The following is a 17139-nucleotide window of genomic DNA, read 5'->3' as shown; positions in this document are numbered from 1 at the left end:
AGCATAAACATTTTGGTTTGGCTTAACTACAAGGTTTACTGTTGGAAGAGACACCATATTCCTTTATTGCTTTATTCAAGGATTGCTGTACAACTTGATGGTTGTCCTTCTGAAAGAAGTTCAAGTCTGATGAGGAGGAGCTGAGGGAGTTGGGGGTGTTTAGTCTTGAGAAAAAATAGGTTTAAGGGGGACATTATTGCTCTCTGAGACACCCTGACAGGAGGCTGGAGCCACACTGGCAGCGGGCTCTGCTCCCAGGGAATAAGAGATTTGATCAATTGAGATTTAACTTGGACATTAGGAGCAATTTTTTCACTGAAAGGGTGACAACATTGGAATAGGCTGCCCAGTGAGGCGATGGAGCCACCAGCCCCGGAGGTGACGCCAGCAAAGACTGCATGTAGCACCCGGTGTCATGGTCTGGTGGACACAGTGGCGTTGGGTCGTAAGTTGGACTCGCTGATCTGGGAGGCCTTTTCCAACCTAAACGGTTCTGAGATTCCAAACAATTCGCCAGCACCAGCTGTGCCCGAGCCCCACCGCACCCCCCTCACAGCGCTCCCCTCACAGCCCCGCCTGCCATGGCCGCCCCGCCCCGGGACACCCGAGCCGCCCCGCCCCGCTGCCATGGCGACCGGCGCGCCCGCTGATTGGCTGCGCCGCCCCGCCCAATCCGCGCGCGGGGTGTTCCGGCGGTGCCAAGATGGCGGCCAGGTAAACACGGCCGCGGGCGGCGGCGCTGAGGGGGCTCCGCGGGCACCGGGGCACGGCGAGAGCCCGCTGCCTTCTCCTAGGCCGGCCTTGAGCCGCGTTTCTCTTCGGTTCCCCTCACTTCCCCGGCCTGTCGCCTCACCGCACCGGCTCTTCCGTGCCGGGGCCCGGGAAGGGGAGGCGGCTGTGGCGTCCCGGGAAGTTGCCCCTGTGGAGGCACGGGAGGCGTTTGCTGCAGTTTCGATCCTAAACTGAAAGGAGCTGTAAGCAAACGCAAGGGGCACAACTTTAATGGACAAGAAGTGGGGGGGAAAAGTGGTCTCAGCCTCTGTAATCAAGTTGTCTTCTTCTTTCTGAAATAGTAAGTATTTGGGCCTTTATAATGTGCTTGTCTAAAACATGGAATGATATTTATGTAGGAAAAGCAAAAATATTTCTGATGACGTGTTTTGCTGTGTCTGTTTCTCTCTTCTGCAGGTTGTTTTTGTGTTGGAATGGGTAACGTGGTGTCTTTGCAGTGACTTGAAATAGTTTGGACTTTATATAAGCTGGAAGATGTGGAGTGGGCTGTTACCTCCAGGACTGAATGAAAGCGATGTTGATCTGAGTTCTGATGATGAGGACGAATCACCTGATTCCTGTTCAAAGCAAGAGGCAAAAGAAGATACTGAAAGAGTTCAGGGGACTGGAGAGGAAAGTAATGCCAGCAGTGAACCTCTTGTACCAGTAACAGATGAAGAAGGTGAATTTCAAACGTGCCCTCCTGGAGTTTCTGTAAATATCTGGAATGTATGTATCATTGCAGGTCTCCAAATGAGCATAATGCAGTGTACTCAAATGGTTGATTTTTAAATTAAAGTAATTATAGTAATTATAGTCAATATACAAATCTGAAATTGAATTATGAGTATTATGATATGAGCCTATTATGAGAAATTCAATCTGAGTGTACATATCTTAGATTGTTTAAAGCGAGGTGAACAGGAATTTAGGCAGGAAATGATTAGGTGGTAGTTTGCTGGTGATTGAGAGCACAGCAAGGAGTTGTCATAACTATACAGGTGCATAAAACTTGTGTTTTCAGTGGTTAATGGGCTCTGAGATGCTTGGTAGGTGCTTTCTGCATTGGTAAGGATTTACAGCTCAGTGTTTCATACCTGGGAAGGGGAGGTGTGCCCTGCTGCTTGCTGTAGGATTAACTGCAAGCATTCAGACTGAAGAGTTCCTTAGAACCTCCTGATTTTGCAGTTGCATGTAAAGACTGGGAAAACCAAAAAACCCTTAATAAAACAATGTGTTTTAGGCTTTGGATTCAAAACAAGAACTGGCAAAAAATAATTGCCTTCTTTCACCCCTCAGTCCTTGTAGGTAGCCTTCTGTGCTGTCATTAATTTGTGGATTACAAACTACCAGCTAGGCAATAAAAATACATGGTATAGCTCAGGAGTGCACAACAAGCAAAAGTGTGTTCTGTGTCACATCCCATGAGAGGACTGTCAGATCTGAACAGTCCTGGGATGCAGGGAGGGCACAAAGTCAGAGAAAGGTCATGAAAGATTAGCACCATTTCCAGTTTAACACCACCACAGTCCTGTGGTCTCACTTTATAGATTGGGATGTAATAGATAACACAAGGCACTGTGGGTAATTATACATTTCTCTATGTCATTTCTTAAAAATGGGGGGAAAATTACAAGTACTGACTTGGTTTTTCATAATCTTGTAGAAATTTGTGGAGCTTCAGAAGAAACACCGGGAAATGAAAATGCAAGTGAAAGAGGAAAACAGATGCCGGAAAAGAAAGCGCCGCCGAAAAGGTGGTTTTTTAATAATTAACAGAGTTTATTTTTTTCCAATTAAATTAGTAGCAATACATGCTGTTTTGAGGTTTTCTTTCTTGTGTTTTTTTTTTTTTTTAATGAACCATTGTATTCTAGCTGTTATCTAGAATTTTATTTTTCTGCCTGTATGCATTATTTGCAAGGTTGTAGCGAGGTTGTCGATAGATTGCTACATAGAATGCAAGTAATATATTTGTCCTCTTCTTAAAAGGGAGACAGAACTTACTGAATTAGTACTGATTTATAATGGTTAAGTGTATTTCAGTAGTTCTACAAGACTTACTTTTGCACATTCTGGTTAAAGCTTCACAGATATTGCAGGAGTTTCTTACAGCTGAGTGGTTTAAATCCACATGATCATTGGGTAAAAAACCCCAGTGTGTTGATCTTTCAAAGGAAATGTGACCAATTAGAGCTCTGTTAACTTCATTGGATGCTGTGGGGTATCACTGTGTAATATTGGATTTTTTTCTTTTTTTTTCCCCTTAGCAAAACAGAGAAAGAGCGATGAAGTGGCTAAGAGGTATAACCAGGTCAATGGGATTACCTGAGGTCTGTTAGTAGGAGGCAAAACTTAGAATAAGCCTGACCACATTCATAGCCAAAGCCTAGCTTTGAGCATTGTGTAAATTATCTTTTAAATTTGCTCAATGTCTCTGTTGTGCAGGCTGAATTTGTTCTGGTGATTGATTGATGGAGTGTTATTGCTTGATTTCAAAAATCAACACAAATGTATCATTTAATGTAACTTTTAATAGACTTAATGCTCTTCCTACTTCCTTCATACAAGCCCCTGTTCAGCCTGCTCCTTCCCTTCTTTTTCCTCCTTGGCAGTGTTAGATTTATGGTTAGACTCAATCTTAAAGAACTTTCTCAACCTAAATGGTTCTATGATTCTATCAGCTTGCTTTCAAGATTGTGAATTACACTTGGACAAAGGGGGAGCAGTACTAATTTCACTTTTTAAAAAAAAATAAATGGGTGAAAAGACCATGTCTTCCAAATGGAAGAGTTTATTTTAGCTTTGAAAAGGATATTACAAGTTGTGGAAAGGGAAGTGGTTATAGTAATGACTTGTTTGTTTGTTTGTTTTTAGTAGTCAGCAGTTGGAAAATGAAGACAAATGGAAAGAACTTACACAATACTTTGGAATCAATGATAGATTTGAATCACCTGTGGACAGCAGGGCTCCACAAAAGGTGACTGTTAATACAAAGGCAATATCAGCTTGTGTTTGGCAGTAAAAGAGCTTGTCCTTAACTCAGATAGGAATGAAACTGAGGCTGTTTGAGGGTAAAGGACACAGTTGCTCTGAGGAAGGATGATTTTGTGAGCTTTTTAAATAAATGTCCTTGAGTGGTTGCTGTGCTCTCTTTAAAGACAGTATCCAAGCTTGTTTCCTGTCTGGTTTTGTTTTTCCTGTTTTCCTGTTGTGAGAGACAGAACACTTCATATGCATTGCTTGACTTTTGTTTTGCTTCATTGTTTTTTAACTTCAAAATGTGTCACATTAATTCTTCAGATGGCACCAGTGGCTACAAGAATTAAAGGTGCAATCCTAGCTTACATTTTGACTGGATTCATAACACATTCTGTTCATAAATATTACTGTGTAACTAGTCATATCTGAAATAATTGGCACACACAATGGATAAGTTAAGAATCTCACTACATTGGAAGTTTCTGGTAGTGCTGTTGGCTCTATAATATTTCTTATGAAGTTCTCTGTAAGTTCTATTACATGAAATGTTCAGTTAGCTTCCTTTATGATAATTTTTGTATTTTTCATTTTCTTGAAGTGAATTTCTGCATGCAGGTCATGAAGATTTGTTTGCTTCTTACTTCTAGTGGCTATTTAGTTGTCATTGAAGTGGTCAGGATAGATCTGGAATGACGCCCAAAGTGTTGAAGTGCAGATGTTTCATTGTAATTTCAGGGATATTATCACTAGTGGAAGATATGTCTTGCTATTTTCGGAAAAGGCATCTTGACAGAATTTGCCATCACTGCAACTTCCAATTGTGCATTTTTTTTTCATCTACCACCTGAAATAACTCAAGTGCCGTGTTTGCAGATCACTGTTTCTCAAGAATTCCATTAGCTTTTTCCTTTTTATCTCTTGAAAAGTCTATGTTATGGAACTGTCAAATGTGTTTCCTTTAGTTCACTAATATTTAAAATCAGTGAGGCTGTAAATTATCTTTTGTTATGAGAGTGAGGCTTTTTGTGACATTCTGAAGTCAGTGCCATCCTTTTGTACTCCATCAGAAATTTACAACTATAATTTTCAGGAGATAGTTACTTTTTATTGTTACATTTTTCATAAGTGTTGCCATTAAACAAGTTAAGTTTACCTCTGAAAATAAGAAAACAACCCTTAAATCCTGAAGCTTTTTCATTGTTTTCCATAGGGCTGCTAGAATTTTTAATTTATTAGCACAGTGGAGTGGCTTTGTGCCAGAACTCTGGTTTTGGGGTAAAGATAAGATCTTAGAACTGTAACGATACAGTGGTAATTGCCATTCTTCATGTTACCTGACACATATATTTCACATTTTGTTTAGAAAGCTCCAGGGATGGAAGAGATAAGCCAGATCTTCAGATGAAATTTTATTGTGACAGGCATAAACTAGCCCGTGTAATTTTTTTAACCTATAGTATTATCCTGCACATAAGGTGGAACTAATGCAATGATTTGTGCTCAGGCAGCCTCTCAGTGAATTCTTAATTATACTGTCCATTACAATACACAGACAGAGTGATTTGTGGTACACAGAAATTACAGGTTTATGCAGTGTCTTAAAGAATTTTATGAAAGAAATATTTTTAGAAAGGATGTGCTCCCTTTAAATATGTTCTTTTTGTTCTAAAGGCATTTACTTTTTTTTCCCTAGTCTGGCCTTGAACTGAGCATAGAGAAGTGTGTGGCTGAAGGTGACATTGCCAAGGCTGAGGAGCTGAGTGACAGATTGGCCATTCGTGAGGTAAGTGGGCTGTTAACAGAAACTCTGAGGGGTCATGCAGTTTTGCACGTCTGGACTGAAAGTCCAGAGTAGAACAGCATTGAAGGTGGTTTGTACAACCTCTTTCCTGTTTCCTGAGCAGTTCAGTCAGTGATTTCAGGACTTTGCTGCTGATCTGGCAATGCTTGGACAGCTGTAGCTGTGTTTAAGAATTGAAAATACATCCATGAACTGTCCCAAGTTCTTGCTTTAGAGCCTTGCTGCTCACTCCCCAACTCAGAGGAGTTGGTATCTGGTCATCTGTGTTGAGCTTTTGTTTTTTCTCTATGTTGCAAGCCAGGAGGACAGGAGTAGGATGTTCCCTTCCTCTCAGTTCCCTGTGCCTCATAATTTTTTGTTGCATTACCTCTCCCATAATCATGGGAAGCCTGAAGACAGGTAGAGATTTAGCAAGCCTAGAGCAAATAAGGGCATATGAACCCCAATACTTGTTATTCTGTGTGTTTATGTGGTCAGGAGTTGATGGCTGGAAGAATTCTGAAGAAGAATGGGAGTAGATGGTTGTCTCTCTGTACTGCTGCTGTAGCCTTAGAATTGTGATGGATATTTTTTCTCCTTGTCATAATTGTTCAGTGTATAAATACATACCTAAAACCAAGTGCAAAGTAACACAATTTTTTCAAGATGTTGTCTTGATAGTTGGTGTAGTTGAACAATTCCATGAAAGCTGTGCTCTCTTTGCCACAAAAGTGGGAGAGAAAAAATCTGTATGTAGAGGTCTTAGTGAATACTTAAAACTGGTGAGGAATCTATCAGATAGCTCTGGGAACTTCATCTAAGAAATTGTTCAATATGTGCACATAGAGTAGGTGGTAGCAGCTGAAGTAAAAATAGCTGAAGTCCACAAAGGCTGTTTTTCCTACTGCTAGTTGTGCATAGGGGAGAAAATGCAGAGGAAAAAATTAGGTTAATAAAATAGTTTTAACAGTTTTGAAGCCAGGTAAGAAAAAAAAATACCATTTCAGTGAGTGGAAAAGTGATCTTTTTAAAGTCATCTGAGTAGTATGATTTAAACTACAAATCTTCTAGATTTATACTAAAAAAATGACTATATAATGTTTTGCTTTCATTCCTTTATCTTGAATATTCTTCCATCTTCACAGAGGTAATGGCAATTTTCTGTCCACTGTATATGCTTGCAAAATTGAAAGGTACTAGAAAAGGATTAGGAAAGCAAAGACAAATTTTAGCTCCTTCTCATTCTCATACAAATATTTTAAATGTTTCTTAAATACAGTGTTTTAAACTAAGCTTTAATGTAAAATTGCAGATTTAAATCTGTTTCAGGCAATGTTTACAATATTGTGATGACTTTAAAAACAGACAGCTTTTGAAGTGGGAAATGCAGTTCTTATGGTTCTCTGAGGTTAGGTACAAGTAACTGTTCCTCAGTGAGTGTTCTTACAAAATCATTAAACTCCTCCATTTAGTCACTCAGGGCAGTTTCTAATGACTAGACTCTTATCTGCCTTGTCACCAGTGATCACAAAACTTCAGTCTGCAAAGATAACAGCTATTGACAGTGGTAGGAATGTGCCCTGATGTTCTCTTTAAGTCTGACCAGCTTCTGACTGTTTTATTACCTTTCATGTGTTCAACACGAAAAACACTTGCTGTTCTCCTTCACAAATGTCATTATCCCATCTCCTCTAAAGTGGTTGGAGTATTATAATCAATAAAACATACTGAGGTTCTAGTGCAAATTGTTTGACTATAAAAACAAATTAATGTAAGAAGTTTTAAGGTTTTGTAATATTTATGATAAACTGTTATCTGATTTTGGTAGCCATGGGATTATACAACATCTAGCATATCCCAGGTGCTCCAGCAGTGTATTATTATTTGTGGAACATTAGCTCCAAATTGTTGACTTTCAAATATTAGCATGTTGTAATTCTGAAAACAAAATGCTTGAAACATTATTAGTATTCACAGCCTTGACTTGGTTTTGGTTAAGTGGGTTTATCTGAACAAATAATATGTTGAAAGAAGGGAAACTCAAATGACTGGCTTGATCTCTCATGAGGAGTTTTGTCGAGGCAGAATCCATGTGAATTCACTGGGGTTCTCTGCTCTTGTAGAGATGTGCTCCATTGCTCACTGCAAGGTTCATTTTTCTTTGTGATTTTCAGAAGCTTTTCTTTTTAATGGATCTTTTAAAATACTTTTTTTTTTCCTAAGGAAATTCTTCTAACAGTAACTGTTTCAGTGAAGAGCTATAAAAAGAGGATTTGATTATGGAAGAGGCTGATTGAACGGTCATTGTTTTGTACACAAGTACACTTAATAAAATATTGCTTTGATGTTGTATTCATTCAATTGCTACTTTTCTTCTCTTAGCAGTTTACAGAAATGTCGATTTTAATATACAATGCCTCTAAGAAGTGAGTTAATTTAAAATTATGTGGCTATTTGTATCCCTCTAACTTCCAAATGCAGCCCAGCTCTGTGAGCAAGTCAGGCATGGAACTGCACTGTGGCTGTATTGAAGTACACCACTTCTGAAGTCTGGAGTAATAAGTGGATGAATTATTGTTCTTTTATCTCAACTTCATCTCTTTATGTATAGTTTTCATTTTTCTTGAGCAGTGTCACAGGGCTGGGGACAGAGAGTGTGTGAGAAAGAGCTGTGTGGTGTTTGGGGTGCAGCCCCCCTTGCAGCCATGTGAGAAATGTTCAGTGGGTAGGTGTTCTTTTTGAAATCAGGTGTATGGGGTTTTAATCGGCACCATTTTCTTTTGCAAGAAGCAGTGACTGGAACCTGCTGATAAAGCTTTTGCTTTGAGGCACAGATCCCAGAGTTCTTACAGCCGTTTCCTGCCTTAATAAGTGAAACTAATTTTTGATGTATAACATTTATAAGCCTGTGAAACTGATAGGGCAGCTTCAGTATTTAGAAAAATGAAGCCAAAAATAAACAGATGATGAGTATAGACGGTAGAAACATGTCCTAAAAAGAAAAGGAATGTCAAAATGATGCTGTCAATATCCTGTCATTGTGACACAGTGAGAAAAGGTTTTTTAAAATCAGATTCATTTAAAATCAGTGATGACTTAGGCAATATGCATAATCTAGCAGCTGTCAGTGCATCATGGAATTTTGCATTCTAAAAACCTAAATGATACTGCTTTAAGGTTTTGGGCCTTCAGGTTTCCAGGTGGTACTTGTTGCAGGTTCTTTAAGGAAAATGTTACTGCACTGCATTAAATGATCCTTTGGGCAATATATTATTTGTTGTTTTCTTTGCTTTGACAAATACACACAACTGCTGATTTTAAAACAAAGCTTCTCAATCCAAGAGCATTCAGGGTTTTGGAATGAGAATTAGAACTTGAACACCTCCTGCATGAGGCTGTATTTACTGGTGGCTGCATGGGTGGATTCATATGTAGCTTTTGAGACTGGCTGGTGTGTTCCCCCTTTTTTGTTGCATTTCTATTATAAAAATGAGCTGTATGTATTACACTGCTAAATATTTTGTCTAATCTCTGGGCAAACCTCACTGCCAAGTGTTACCCCTTGTCTCCTGCTCTCAGTCATCAGAGTAGCAGATCTCTACCTGTGGCATCCTTGGCCATCCCCACAGCACATTCTCTTGTGGGGTGTTCAGCTTCCCTGAGAGGTCTGGTGATCCTCAAGTTCTTGAATTCGTTATTTTATACACAAGTGAAGATTTTCCTGAAAAAAATATGGGCACCTCTGCATTATGTGGTAGAGAATAATTTAGGCTTTCAGTAACTCTGCTCCTTCAGTTTCTGACTGGAGCACCTCAGTGCTGTGATGAAATTATGGTGTCCAAGATCAACATTGCTTTGATAAATGTGATGAGCAGCAAAATAATGCACTGGGTCATACTCCTTAATTCACTGTAGAGCTTCAAGCTCAGTTAGACTACTGATTTCTTTAATACCTGCAGTACAGTACTGTTAGTATTAAAATAAATTAGCCATTCATTGCAGTGTGCATGGTACAATATGCACAGCTAGTGTTTATTACTGTAATCCAGTTGCTGTCTTTGTTATCACATTCCAGGGCTTCCAGCATGGGCAGAGTCCTTCATGTTTTACAGTTGTGCTGTTCAGATGTAGCCTGGCATACCTAAAGCTGTTCTTTGAGCATTGCATTTAAGGATGACTTATTTAACTTGAGTGATGCCAATAGAAATGTTAATGTAGAAGTTACCAAAAAGAAAAAAAATCTGAGCCTTTTAGAATGAAAGTTATTAAGAGAATAAAGTTCATGTGAACACTTATCTGGGCTGAAATGACAAGATTTTTTTGGTGAAGCCTTAGGGTAGGATAGCTGAGATCTAATAGTAGCAGATACTTGGGATATGGAGCTGGGAACAGACACTTGGAATTATGTCAACTTCTTAATGCTTTGTAAAATTTTTTCTGGAATTCTGTCTTGAGATGTAATTAAATTGTTTCTACTGTGTTAGTGGGAATCCACCTAGATTTCTTTAAAGAATAAATGTTGATAAATTAGAGCACTGTGACTGTGCATAGCTGGATGTGCTTATCCCTTTGAGTAAGGATGGTATGTGCAGATACCTGCTAATTTCACTCTGCTATGAATCAGTTTCAATCTGGAGTGATACTTGTAAAAATTATTTTCATAGGTATACAAAAAAATCTTAAAAGATTCCCCACCACCACTCCTTACATATATTTTTTCCCCCTAGAGAGAGACATTTTTTTCATAGTGTTTTTGTGCTCAAATCATAGTTTGGTTGTATTCTGCAAAATGCAGAATACAGATTTCTTATGGCTCTAATACTGTGAGAATTAATTGACTAAAGCCTAACTTTGCCCATATTGGTGGGTTTTTTATGTACCTGGTAGGCAGGTGCCACATTGTCTAAGAACACATTAGCCTGAGGACTGTAACTTGAACACAATTATATCATCTTGACCATATTAGACTTACCTGTCAAAAGTAACTTCTAAAATATTTTGTAATTTAGTGTGCTAAATTGCTGTAGCACTTGTCAGTCCGTAAATACCCCAGACTTTTTGACAGCACTTCCTGAGTGCCTGGCTTAGTGTCTTCTGGCATTTTGGGGAAAGACTTAAAAAGCTGCAATTTATGGGGACACTGGTGTTTAATCCAACTTAAATGAAAGATCTACGTTGTAATTGATGAAATTAATTGGCTATTCACTGGAATATCATCCTCATGTTACAGCAAGATCAGTCCTGCTGTTGTCTTTAAAATTTGATGCATCAGTTTTGACCATTTTCTCATGCTCAAATTAGTATCTCCTGTCTGCAAGTAACCTCTAGTCATATAAATTAGAAAGGGAAGTACACAAGGCAGTTTGTTGGTTATAACTGCTGAGAACCATTCTGGAAACTGGTTTCCATGTGAGAATCTGGTTAGGAAATGGTTGGTTGTGATGACATTACTGTCAGAGATGGACAGGAGTTAGCACTTGATGCTATTCTGTTGGTAAAATTAAATTTCTTGAGTTCTGTGCAACGTTCACAATTTCTCACAGTGTTTTTAGGTACCTGAAGTGGTGCAGTTTTATGTGGAGTGTAACCAAGCAAAAATTAACTGGCAACTCTTGTTGTGGAAGAACTGTCCCCCCCCAACTCCCCCCCCCCAAAAAAAAGAAAAAAAAAAAAAAGACGTTTTTTATGTGTGAAGGATTGTCTTTCTTACCTTGGTGAAGGTGCTTCCAAATACTCCTCTTCATTGAGGTGGTTTTCTTTTAACCTTTGGAACATGGCAGGGTTATCACCTAGAATTACATTCTTATGCTCCCTTAATTATGTATATCTTTTCCTTAACAAACCTTAAAAAAAGATTTCAGATGTTACAAGTCTAATTAAAGAGACAGACAAAGCACAGTTTATACTGTAGATTTTTTCTGCAGTTCAATTAATCAGCATGTTTTCTCTTTTAATTAAAACCATTTTAGTAAATTAAAGCCCACAGCAAAACACATATATAATTTGTTTGTAATTAGCTCTTAATTGGTGGTAGTTGAAGCTTAGCACCCTTGGTTTCTTTCTTCATGATTGCCATTTTATTAGCAGCCAGTCATTAATTAATCTTTTTTTCTAATTAGCTTATAAAACTGTTGATGGCACATTATTGTAAATGTGATTTTAAGTTCAAAGCTTGTTAATAAGCTTTCTTACTTAGAAGAACAGAGATAAAGAAATTGCTGAAAACAGTACTACAGTTCTTTTTTTAAAACTGCCTTTGTTATAAGGGGGCTCTGTAAAGCATCTAACAGCTTATGGTTAATTTTTTAATGCTGTGTTTTCTCGTGAATGGAGGAAGTTACTGGCATTTAAATGTTTAAGTCTAGCAAAGAGCTTAATATTAGAACAGTTTCCTATCCTTGCTCCATTACTGTGTCATCCAAATATAATGTGATGTTGTAATACACAGCATAAAAATACAACAAAGGTATTACAAAGTATTTTAAAGGGGAAGTTGAGCACATCATTGAAAGGGGACAATTTTCACTGCAAAATCCACTCGGTATTCTTGTTTGCTTTATATATTTTATATACGTCAGCAATGGATAACATTCCATAACATAAAAGGAGAAAATCATTGCTAGAGGCAAGCCTGAAATAACTAGATTCATATTTGATGAGAAACTGTAACACTATATTAAAAGGATGTTTGGCTTCTCTGCTATGATCACAGGATATTTCAGGACCTGTTTGAATATAGATGTTTTGTTGGAGCTTTTGTAGGGTTTAATATTTTGTATTTCATACCTCAGTATTTCTGGAGCAGTTCTTGATTCCGTTGTCTCGTATCATTCAGCATTTACATTTTACAGTCCTATCTTAAAGGCAAGTCTTTGCCTTGTGATATTTTATGTTAAATGTCCTGATTTGCAAGGAAGTTTTCTGGAAGTTACAGTAGATTCTGTTGCAACTTAATAAAAATGTTTACTCTTCTGCCTGAACTTTACATTCTATTTCAACTTCAGCCATTTCTTTGCTTGTTTTAAAAGTGTTTTATGATGCTGTGCAAGAAACACTAGAAAGGGATAGCTGACAAGGAAAAAATTAAAAATTGGATAAAAAGTAAATGAATAATGTCATATTACTAAAAAGATGAGAGGCTAATTTGTGCCGACTTTTTGCTAATTTTGTTCAAGCCTCAAAATGAGGAGCTGTCACCCGTTCTGTGTAGCACTGATGACAGTGCCAATGATCCATGAAATAAGCTGCCGCTGGCTTTGTTCTGATAAGAATGAACAAATCTGCACAATGTACGGCTCCCAGAATCTCATTTTCATACTTGCATGCAGGCTAAAAGAAATAAGCTGTTTGCAGGCTTGATTAATCAGACATTTGAGGGTTTTTTGTCTCTTTGATCTCTTTCGTCTCCTAGGTAACTTGCTTGACATTAATGTTGAGCTTGAGTAAAGACAATCAGGAATTGTAGACCAAACTGATATAAAAATTAAAGACCTTAACACTTTAAGTACTCCAGTAATGGTTCCGCTTTACTTCAGAAAACATCTGTTTTCATTTAATTAAAGAACAAAAGAGAATGGCATAAATATTTTTCATAGAGACCTGTTATTCCATAAAAAGTTAAAGTATGATAATTGGTATTTTTAAATAAATGCCTTGAAAGTGTTCAAAAAGAAGCAAAGCTTCAGATATTTGTTACAAGGTAACAATTTCAGATGAGTTGGAAATTTTCATTTATGCTACATTAAACATCTAGAGTAAGATATTTGACATGATTATTGGTCAACTTCAGAATGGAAAGGGCTTTGCCCTGTCGAAACTAAGTTGTTTTTTTAAGTTTGTCTCAAAATACAAATATATATAGTGTTACAAGGATGAACCATTATATCAGCTTTACTACCCAGTATGATTTACACACTTTAAACCTGTAAAATTGAAAGGAATTTAAAAAAAAAATGTCGCAGTGCGTTTGCTTGAGGTTATGCAGACGCTTTTACAAATCTTCCAAGTGGCTGTAAAGATGAATGCCTCAAGGGTCTAGCCAGGGCCCTGCTTTTCCAACCAGCTAAAGCCCTTATCTTAAATCCAAGCAAAGTACCATTAATCTTTTTGAAAGACCTTTTATGGCTTTTAATATATCCCAAATTAGAACATTTTACACCCTTGGTTCCTGAAATATGGTGATAAAAAGCCTTTAGAGCTTAATTTTCCTTACTGCGTGCTCTGACCAATTTGCAGTTCTTTGTGATAATGTTTAGACACCTTAATTAAAATGCAGCAAAATATTGGATGTTCTATATGGAAAATGCTGATACTTTGACTACACAAGAAATTGTTGTATATATTTTTATTCATGCTTTCTTACTTCTTTTAAGATTGTATTTTATTGGGTTATCTGATGACCTGAAATGTTAGTATGGTTTTTTTTTTTTAATATAAAATCCATTGACCAAGCTTTTATGGATTTCTTATGGGGGGAGCAGGGAGTGAAGATGTATGCCTGGGTTTGGGTGGGAGCAGAAGACATTTAATCTGACTAAAATGTTTGTGTGTGTGTTTATATGCAACACTTGTTTTCATATCTTGAAAATTTGACCATGTAGCCTAGAAATTATAACAATGCTGCAAAATGTTTCTGCATTTACTTCCACATACACCGCAGGGGCTCTTAATATCCCATTTTTTCTGTACCTTTCAAAGATGGAAGAACTCATTCTGTCTTCCAGAAAACGCAGATAAAAAGATTTTTCTGCAGCACTTGTTTAGGGCTCCCTTGTGTATATTTGTATGTGTATAAGTGCTCAATAGGCCACTGGAATATATTTTAAGGAGATTCTGTTATTCATCACACAGTAAAAGTTAATTTTCAAGTGTGTTAGAAGGTAAAATACCTCTAATAAGGCAGGGTTCTGCTGGCTGACTTCAGCCATCAGATTGCACTATTGTTTAAACTAATAATTACTTCTGTTTCAATTTAAAAGTAAACATTTTTTGAATATTTTAGGTGAGTTTTCTTAAGCATTTTTATACTGCAATTATATTAAGGTTAATAGCTGCCCTTAAATATTAAGTGACAATGCAAATAAAAGAATGTTATGTTTTAGTCTTTGACCTGAAATTTAGCAGTTCATGTGTTGGCATTGAATTACTGTTAATAAAAAATGTTAATGCTCAGGGGAAAATTATGTAGATAATATAAAAGTTTTGAAGTAACTAGTCACAGTATTTTGTGCATGAAGATGATTCCAAAGGTACATATTTAGGACCTTATAACACATGCAAATAGTGGATGAGACACTTGCTCAGTTTTTCCTTTTAAAATATTATTTTTATGAAAATATCAATTTCCCTTTCAAACTGTTATGCTCAGCTCCTGTCTGCTTGTGTTGGCAGCATTTAGATCCTCAGACAAAGCACGAGCTGAGTTGTGCTTGCTGCCTTTCCTTAAAGGCTCCTTTCTTCATTCTTGAACCCTGAGAAGACCATAAGGTAGAAGAGCTTGTAGTGATGCTGGTTTGGGTTGGTTTTTATTTTTGCTTTGTTAACAAAATGATCACCTACCTATTGTGTGTTTGATGGGATAGCTGTGGAAAATGTGTCAGTGCATCTACACCTGCAGATAGATGTGTTCTAGAGTTCTCTCTCATCTTACCTGGATAAAGCATTTCTCAGGGTAAATATTTGTCTGCATAGATGCTGCAGATTATTCAAATAGATTACCATTAGTAGTGGAACTTCAGCCAAGGTGTTAAAGAGTATTCTTCCCCTTGGGTCTCCCATTCTTTGATGCTCCCATGACATTTTGGGGGACATTTAGAATATCCAGTTTGCTGGATATAACTGTTTGCTAACTTCAAGAAGTTTGGGTGTGGATTGAAGGAAAACCTGTTTGCTCACATCAGTTTGTAGCAATTTGGGGTAAATGAATTGCATGCTTGTCTTGGAGAATAGCAGTAACTTCTGAGAATGAATTCCTTCATAACTCATGTCAAGTCAAGGCAGCAACCACAAAATTTAACTACAAGTTATGAATGTTGATTAAGGGAAATAAACTGGTCATAGTTCACTGTATCTTCTTCCATATTTTTTTGCATTACACTTCCCTGCCTTTCCCTCCTGTGCTTCACATTCACTAAAGTGAACTTAATGCTCACAGTCTGCATCAGTTTATGGACATGGTATTCACCTACATGGAAAGCTGGCATATCACACCCTTGCAGTGTAAAAGCTTGTAATGTGGAGATAGACACTAAGGACACTACATCATGTCTTTTTGGACAGACTGATCAAAACCTGTCTAGTGGTTCTAGTGAAAAATGTGTAATGGTAGCAGCTCTTCCTGTATAAAAATGTCTTTTGACACTTGTAAGACCTGTTTCTGTTGTGTTGGCATAGCTGAGGTCACAGGCTGGTCCTGATAATGGAGGCTGTATTTGGATGTGTCTGTATAAAAAAAAACAAAAGGATCCAGTGAGCTGTTGCCCTTTGGTTTTGGTTTTGAGAATGAGGGATGTGGTGAAAAGAACTGCTTGCCCCAGCATCCTACACCTTTGTGTTTCCCTCAAGAGGCATTCTTGTTTGTCCAGTCTTATAGTGCATCATCAGCCTAATATTTGAAAGATATTTTAGTGTCTATTGACTTTTGAGAAACAATATCAGACCAAATAATTTGTGAGGCTTAAATTTCATATGAACCATTTGCATCTTATCAGTTTTCCTTTGTTCCTTTTCATGTCTTAGCTTGGTGTGAAAATTGCCAAAGCTGCCGCTTGCCGCAACTTTGTAAAAGCCAAGCAAGAAGCAGAGGCTGCCCAAGAAGCTCAAAAGAAAAAGAAGCTTGCTTGGGGGTAAGTCATTTGAGTATGGAATTAAACATTTGTGGTTTCATTGGCACTAAGTGTGTACAATACAATCTCAGTTAAATGTTTTTTTTTTTAGTTGAAATAGGCTTGTGCTAATCTAATTTGTTTAGTTTAACCTTGTTGGGTTTTGGTGGGCTTTTTTAGGAGTGTATCAGACTTAAGTACAGAGGCTTTATCAAAAATAAAGTGGTGTTGTGTGGCTGTATTTGTCTTCATGTCTTTATTACAGTATTAAAAATAAGGGTTTTTTTTTGTTGTTGTTAAGAATAACGTGCTTAAATACCTAAGGCACATACTCTCGTCATTCCTAATGTGGATTTTGTGCTCTGTTTCAGATTTGAGGCCAAGAAAAGATGGGAAACAAAAAGCAACATGGGATACATGTAGTCCATCCTGTTTTCCTCAGGAGTCGAATACCTATTGTTACTTGAAGAATTTTTGTGGGCACCTTATTAAATCTAAAAATAAAACCCCCCAAACACAACACATCAAATGCCTAATATTTATCTTAATGTTTTTTAATCTGCACTGTCTTGTTTTGTCACTCTCTTATAAATAATACAGCAAAAATGCTATCTAAATATCAATACTGTGTTAAATTTTCCTCCTAGATATGAAAGCTAAAGATAACAGATTTCAGGATGAATTTGGAGTCTGGCAGAGAATTCTCTGAAGCTGAAATAAAATCCTTGGTCCAAATGTGTTTTGTGCTGTACTGCAATTATAATGTGTGGGTGTGAGGAGAGG

The 17139-nt window shown here is 37.5% G+C and overlaps 1 protein-coding gene across 3 annotated transcripts; it reads left to right on the top strand.

The window, feature by feature from the left end:
- Positions 1-649: 649 nt before the first annotated feature.
- On the top strand, positions 650-17091 carry FAM204A (family with sequence similarity 204 member A). 3 transcript variants are annotated; one of them, XM_071446115.1, is made up of 8 exons: positions 650-714; positions 1189-1500; positions 2438-2528; positions 3042-3075; positions 3649-3751; positions 5447-5536; positions 16271-16377; positions 16728-17091. In XM_071446115.1, exons 2-8 carry the CDS (start codon positions 1267-1269, stop codon positions 16777-16779), a joined length of 711 nt encoding a protein of 236 aa, XP_071302216.1. In that variant the 5' UTR covers positions 650-714; positions 1189-1266; the 3' UTR covers positions 16780-17091. The 3 variants fall into 3 exon arrangements, with proteins under 3 accessions (XP_071302216.1, XP_071302217.1, XP_071302215.1); XM_071446116.1 differs by lacking the exon at positions 650-714 and adding an exon at positions 721-1072 and having other exon boundaries at positions 3652-3751; XM_071446114.1 differs by lacking the exon at positions 650-714 and adding an exon at positions 721-1072.
- Positions 17092-17139: the final 48 nt, after the last annotated feature.

The sequence above is a fragment of the Agelaius tricolor genome, unplaced genomic scaffold (assembly GCF_023055355.1).
Source record: "Agelaius tricolor isolate 1412-34295 unplaced genomic scaffold, bAgeTri1.0.p SCAF_22, whole genome shotgun sequence".
In the NCBI taxonomy this organism is placed as follows: domain Eukaryota; kingdom Metazoa; phylum Chordata; class Aves; order Passeriformes; family Icteridae; genus Agelaius; species Agelaius tricolor.
The sequence above is the reverse complement of the archived record's forward strand: the minus strand, read 5'-3'. Positions and strand labels throughout refer to the sequence as shown.

Bases quoted from the DNA above. Each gene is read 5' to 3' on its own strand.
- FAM204A (XM_071446115.1), top strand. From the start codon at position 1,267: ATGTGGAGTGGGCTGTTACCTCCAGGACTGAATGAAAGCGATGTTGAT. The intron at 5,537-16,270 runs GTAAGTGGGCTG...TTCATGTCTTAG, and splicing joins ACAGATTGGCCATTCGTGAG to CTTGGTGTGAAAATTGCCAA. The intron at 16,378-16,727 runs GTAAGTCATTTG...GCTCTGTTTCAG, and splicing joins AAAAAGAAGCTTGCTTGGGG to ATTTGAGGCCAAGAAAAGAT.